This window comes from Urocitellus parryii, chromosome 3 (assembly GCF_045843805.1).
Source record: "Urocitellus parryii isolate mUroPar1 chromosome 3, mUroPar1.hap1, whole genome shotgun sequence".
Taxonomy (NCBI): Eukaryota; Metazoa; Chordata; class Mammalia; order Rodentia; family Sciuridae; genus Urocitellus; species Urocitellus parryii.
Genome location: NC_135533.1, coordinates 200,158,522 through 200,165,453, shown reverse-complemented (window position 1 = coordinate 200,165,453; position 6,932 = coordinate 200,158,522). Strand labels below are relative to the sequence as shown.

General features: G+C 40.1%; 1 protein-coding gene across 1 annotated transcript in view; it reads right to left on the bottom strand.

The window, feature by feature from the left end:
- Positions 1 to 649: 649 nt before the first annotated feature.
- Positions 650 to 6,932, bottom strand: part of Kif15 (kinesin family member 15) — a 70,958-nt gene continuing 64,675 nt past the window's right edge. The window contains exons 31-35 of the mRNA XM_077795676.1: positions 5,785 to 5,857; positions 5,302 to 5,339; positions 1,425 to 1,590; positions 1,059 to 1,190; positions 650 to 712 (exon numbers count right to left, since the gene is read on the bottom strand). Coding sequence (XP_077651802.1) covers positions 650 to 712; positions 1,059 to 1,190; positions 1,425 to 1,590; positions 5,302 to 5,339; positions 5,785 to 5,857 — 472 coding nt within the window. The remainder of the gene's footprint in view (positions 713 to 1,058; positions 1,191 to 1,424; positions 1,591 to 5,301; positions 5,340 to 5,784; positions 5,858 to 6,932) is intronic.

Here is a 6,932-nt window from a genome sequence, read left to right as displayed (position 1 = left end):
AGCTCCTTGAGGGCAGGAGTTTGTATTTGCTTTGTTCACTGATGAGCAGAGCCTGGCATCCAGTAGGAGTTCCACTAAGTATATGCTGAGTAACCAGGGAATGAACAATCTAAGTCACTTCATTGTTTTTTAAAGACTTTATTTGAAAAATGTTCAATATTTACAATCATAGAAAATGCTCATGAGAATAAAGAAAACAAACAAAAAAAACACAACTATATTAACAAGTTCACTACAAAACCAACCATTAAATTCACTGAAAGTTATTGAACCACCATATATTGTTAGAGCTGCCACAAGAAGCAAAGGAGATTACCTGAGAAGAAAATGATCTAACATCTACTGCAAACTTAGCTACAGGTTCTTATTTTAAAGACAAAAGGGTTTTTCCAGTATTTACAACCAATTTCAAGTCTGAAAATGGAGACGTAGCCCCTTAATAGTATGCTGCATACTGTCACAGGTGTACCTGTATACAGTATGTTCATTAGAAAATTCAAGGGTCATTTTCTGCCCCCCTATACACATGTCATAATTAAGATTCTCAAATTCAGCTCTGCTAACTAGACAAGACTATGTCTTACTTTTGAGAAAAATAAAAAATAAAAATCTCCAAACAAGACGATGCCTTAGTAGTTGACCAGGATCCTTAGGATTCACTCCTTTTCTTTTCCTTTAAAAATATATTTTCAGCACGCAACTTTTCTGACTCCTATAAGTAATTTAAAAAAAAGAAAAAAAAAGAATTAAAAGAAAAAAAATTAAAGCCCTAATTCTTTCTGGAGTACAGGGGGAGTTATTCTTACCATTTATCACGTTTATATTTCAAATTAAGATTAGAATGCTTGATTTGTAAACTACTCAACAAACAAAAACTGGCATTTATGAGAATTTTAACTGATTCAATTATGTCAGATTAGTAATGAACAGAATTATTTTGAATTTAGGAAGTTCTCTGAAGCTGTTAATTGACGCAGTCATTAAACTTTAATTAATTTTACCAAGAGAATTACTTTGAACTCAGAGTGAATTTATTCAGAATGCTTTTCAGAGTGTACCTCGAGAAGCCTGACATTTTCCTTCTTCAGTCGCACTACGTATTGAATCTTCTGATGTAGGTTTTGGTGGCCCACCAGCTTCCCATTCTCCTCAGTGAGAAATTCCACCTGCTTCCTTAGCATCGTCATCTCCTGCAGGAAAATCACACCAAGGGGGTAAATGAGAAGCAGAACTTTCAAAATTACATTACTTCTTGCCCTCCAAGAACACAGGAAGCAAGAGTCTAGATCCCCAGCTTCTGTGGCCACACACACCTCTGTGTACATGAGAGAAACGTGGAAGCAAGGACAGAACCGAGCTTGTGTGGATTAGTTGTATTTATTTAAGTGTCCTAAGAACCGTGAGAAGTCCCCACGCTAACACACCTGGGACCTCCTCTCACTCTCTTCATACATCTCTTCCAGTTTTGATCTCAGGCGTTCCTTTTCCTGGAAGGCTTTTGACTCTAATGCTCGGGTTCGAACAATTTCCTCCATCATCTGGAGACACTCCATCTCCCTGATGTGAAGAGCACCCTGGACTTCTTCTAGACTGTAAGAATAAATATTTCATGGTATGCCAAAAGAATGTATCTGAAAAACAGCACTCAAATTAAATATTTCCCCTCTAAGCCCCAAACTAACATTTGGAAGCATCACTGATATTCAGACCCCTCCAGTCAGCAAAAGAGGAAAGCCAGGCTGGGGTGTGGCTCTGGGCTAGTGCTTTCCTGGCCTGCACTAAGCAGAAAGCCAGTGCCGCAGAGCAGAGGAGCTTTTTTTAGTTTTTTAGTCTTGATTACTGAAATTATGCAGTATGCGGAATTTACTATACTACAAAGGCCAGTTTTCTGTGGGTTTAACCTGATAAGACAATGTCTACCACTTGCCGGGTCCAATTCCCATGCCCAGTGATGTGTGTGCTCCTACTTGTTTCAAGGACTCCTGGTTACTAGACTGAGAGTTATATGCCAAGATAGATAGCTTTTATTCTTTTTTAAAAAGGTCTCAAATGAATATTATTTCTAAAATGGCTCTGATTCTACAAACCATATGTCTGGATTCTCAAAGATCTTGTAATAAGCCGGCACAGTGGCGCACACTTATAATCCCAGTGGTTAGGGAAACTGAGATAAGAAGTCCGAGAGTTCAAAGCCAGCCTCAGCATCGGTGAGGTGCTAAGCAACTCAGTGAGACCCTGTTTCTAAATAAAATACAAAATAGGGCTGGGGATGTGGCTCAGTGAAAAGTTTCTGTAAAAGATCTGGGGTTCCTGGCTTAGTTGTACCACTAACTGATTGGAAGACAGTCTCTGAACTACTCATAGCACATGTATACACTTTTGAGCCTATGAAGCAAATGACTCAATAATTAAGTAATGAATCTTTCACAGATTCGGTGGTCTTTGACCACCTGATCAAACAAAGATCATTAAAACAGTATTTCTGATGAGAGAGCACCATGATTTGGGGTGGGGGTGGGGGGCAGTGCTGAGGATAGAACCCAAGGCTGCACACATGCTAGGCAAGTGCTCTGCCTCTTAGCTAGATTCCTAGCCCACCATGTAAGTTTTGGCATATTAACTTGGAAAGAGTTCAAATAATTGGATGACAGTACTCTTAACTCCTTCCACTGCTATTTGCTAGTATGTAAATGTATGAAAAAGATTTCTCAACATTCATATCTATAAAAACATGAACAGAAATGATAATGAATTCCTGTCTCACTTTAGAATCAAGTGTAACAGAACAGCGAGTCATTTAAAGACAAAGCATTAGAATAAAATGCATTAAAAGATGCATTTCCACTAAAATCTTATTAAGTATAGCCAGGATATGGTGGTGCATGCCTGGAATTCCAGCTACTCAAGAGGCTGAGAGGCAAAAGGATCACAACTTTGAGGCCAGCCTGGGCAACTTAGACTCTGTCTGGAAAAAATAAAAGGTGGTGGTGGGGGCGTTGGGGGTGGGCTCTAGAGATATTGATAGAGCACTTATTTAGCATGTGCAAGTCCCTGGGTGTGTTCAATCCCCAGTACTGGAATTTAAAAAATTTTACAATAAATTTAGGACAGTTCAAATAAGAACCCAGGGGCTGGGGCTCTATGTAGCTCAATGGCAGAGTACTTGCCTAGCCTGTGTGAGGCACTGGGTTTCATCAGCACCACATAAAAACAAACAAACAAACAAACAAATAAATAAAGGTATGCTGTCCACCTACAAAACAAAACAAACAAACAACAACAACAAAAAAAACCAACCTAGGAAAAAATACGACACTTGTACACTTAAAACCATATGATTTAACATACATTTTGGAGGCTGGGAACATGGCTCAGTGCATGCTAGCAGCCCAGCACAAACAATGCCTCCAGCTTGCACAAGGCTGTGGGGTTTGATTCCTAGCACAACAAAAACCCTCAAAAGGGTTACTCTTGGGCTGGGGATGTGGCTCAAGCTGTAGCGCGCTCGCCTGGCATGCATGTAGCCCGGGTTCGATCCTCAGCACCACATACAAAGAAAGATGTTGTGTCGGCCGAAAACTAAAAAATAAATATTAAAAATTCTCTCTCTCTTTCTAAAAAAAAATAAAATAAAAATAAAAAAGGGTTATAAAAATAAAAAAGGTTAGATTGTGTACATATTTTCATTGCTAAGTAGAATGATGAGTTAATCAATAAAATATTCCCCCCAAAATATAATTTATTGGGAAAAAATTCTGCAGAGTACAGAATGGAAACTCAATTTCAAAGGAAAAGGGAATAATGTATAATTTTAGACTCAGAAATTTGCTCATGTTTTCTTTTTTTTTTTTTAACCCAGGGTTGCTTAATCACTGAGCCACATCTCTCACATTTTTTTTTTTTTGAGAGAGAGAGAGAGAGAGAGAGAGAGAGAGAGAGAGAGAGAGAGAGAATTTTTTAAATATTTATTTTTTAGTTTTTGTCAGACACAACATCTTTGTTGGTATGTGGTGCTGAGGATTAAACCTGGGCCGGATGCATGCCACCCGAGCGCGCTACAGCTTGAGCCACATCCCCAGCCCACATCCCTCACATTTTGAGGCAGGGTCTTGCCAAGTCGATTAGAGCCTCACTAAATTGATGAGGTTGGCCTTGAACTTGGGATCCTCACCCCTCAGCCTCCCAAGTTCCTGGTATTACAGGCATGCACCCTCATGCTTGGCTTGCTCATGCATTTTTTTTCAGTGCTGAGGAATCAAACCTAGGGCCTCATTCATGCTAGGCAAGCACTCTACTGCAGCCCTCATCATCTTGCTTTTTTCTTTTTTTTCCCCCTTTCCCTTTTTGTGGTACTGGGGATTGGACTCAATGGTGCTCTACCACTGAGTTACATCCCCAGCCCTTTTTCATTTTTTATTTTATTTTGAGAGAGAATCTTGCTAAAATGCCCAAGCTGGCCTCAAAGTTGAGATCTTCCTGTCTTAGCCTCCCAAGTTGCTAGGACTATATGTGTGCCACCATGCCCAGTCCTTCTTGTATTTTTAAATGGATAGAAAGTAGCAAATTGGTTGGAAACCTTTAAAAGAATGACAAGAGTTTTAATTGCAAATGTTATCATGTTCAACAAGCCAGACTATTCATCCTTTGCAATAATTTAAATTTATAATGAAAAGTTTTAGATAAAAGGCCAAATTAAAAATATGTAAGAGGGGGGCTGGGGATGTGGCTCAGCGGTAGCGCGCTCGCCTGGCATGCGTGCGGCCCAGGTTCGATCCTCAGCACCACATACCAACAAAGATGTTGTGTCGCCGAAAACTAAAAAATAAAATATTTTTTAAAAATATGTAAGAGGGTATATGGTAGCTCAAAATTCTTTTAAGATGTATAACAAGTAGAAATGTTTGGTAATTACTCCATCTTTTGAATGTTATTTTATCATTTTATTGGTTACTTAGTTTGAACTTGATAGAAAATACACTGTACCTTGTTCATCAAAGAATGAGGCAATTTATAAGGATATATAAATTAATGGGAAAACTATATGAATAAATTAAAATCATGGCTTCAAAAAAAATATGACCTGTGGGTATCAGGGGCCCTCTCAAGGTTTTAAATCAGAGGGAACCAGAAGAGATGTAAAAAGGGAATCCTGGCCAGTTCTACTGTTCTTATGCCCATGAGGAGAAAACTGCATTCCTCAAGGGGAGTTAGGCTTTTCCATGGACTTATTTCTTAAAATTCCCTTAGAGGAGAATAAAGAAAAGACAATCAAGCATTTGAACTACAAAATAGTTTACTTACTCTGCCTTCATTTTCATCATTTCTTCGACTATTTTACTCTATAATAAGATTTAAAAAAAAGGAAAAAAAAAAGATGGTCCTTTATAACATCAAATTTAAAGATGTTAAAACATTAAAAAGAAAAGACTGAAAAAGAAAGCAATCCATCCCTCATGCTAATAAAATCAAACTAATGTCCTCTCCCACAATCCCAGTCACACATACATCATGCGGTTCATATTCACAAGGCTTCATGCACTGTGCCTTCTAAGGCTGCTAAGTGAAGAACTGTACTGGGCACGCCAACCAGGCGACTTCCCACCAGGCACAAAGACAAACCCCCGGTACTTCTCTCAGCAATGTCTAAATGCTGACGGTAAATATTATGCTCAACAAAGGATATGCAGGAAAGACAGGAATCTCAGTAGCAAAATAGTTTCAAAAACATGTAAATATGAAAACTTTCTCATAGAAAAAGACACTATTGTGTCACGTCAATCGTACTTTAGCAAGTCTTTCTTTGATAATTTCTTCTTCTTCACCCTTCAGCTGTTGATCGTTGGGATGACTCTGGTCACTGCATAGGTTAGAAGAGTGAACAGAGAAAGATTGTCAAGGAGATCCAAGTATCAGTTTCAAATTCATTATATGTAGCAACGAAAGTTATGTCAAGAAAAGCTAATTATTTGGTGACTGGGTCGAGTTAGTACAGTTAATATATGTGACCAACACATGGGATGAAGTAAGGCTGCTCCCCAGAACTCAGGACTCATTCCTCCCAGTACAAAAACATGACAAGCAGAGCTGGGGAATCCAATCAAGACCTGGTTGAAAGTGAAAGTAGGACTAATGCAGAGGGGTAATACCTGAAGATCAAATGGGGCATGGCCTTGGATGAGCATGATCAGGTGGGAGGGGGCCTTTTTGAGTGGGGAGTGTTTCTCAGGGGGCCTCTGGGTGGCTTGGCCCCTTGGAGCCCGACTTCCCCTTTGGATTCCCGAGGAACCACACAGAAATCTCTTCATGAGAAAGGAACGCTCCCTAAATACAAACGGACGACGACACTCTGGGGGCACAGTCCCCTCCGTGAGGTGAGTTCCGAGGACAGACCCATGGACAGCAAGACCTCCCCCTTAGAAAACCTGCCTGAATGCCGTGAGCTTCTCTAGGAATCTCTCTCTGTCGGGTGAGTACAAGACCATTTCTTGAAGGAAAACAGAAGCTACAGTAAGGTCTCTTTCCCTTAACGGATCTGGCAGCCTAGACAAAAATGGCAATGAGACTCCAGTGAGGAAGAACTCGACATCATAAGGGGAGGGGGGCAGATGCTTCCTGTGTGCTAATCCAGGGATAGGCAAACTTCTCCTTTTCTTTTTTTTTTGGCAGTACTGGGGAGTGAGCCCAGGGGTGCGCTACCACTGAGCTACATCCTCAGCCCTTTTTATTTTTTATTTTGAGACAGGGTCTCACTGAGTTGCCTAGGCTGCTGTGAACTTGCGATCCTCCTGCCTCGGCCTTTGAGTTGCCAGGATTGTAGGTGTATACCACTGTGCCTGGCAAAGGTAGATTTTTCCTGTCAGGAACTGGATAGTAAGTATTTTAGGCTTTGGTGGCCATATCATCTCTGTCACAGCTACGCATCTGTCTACCGC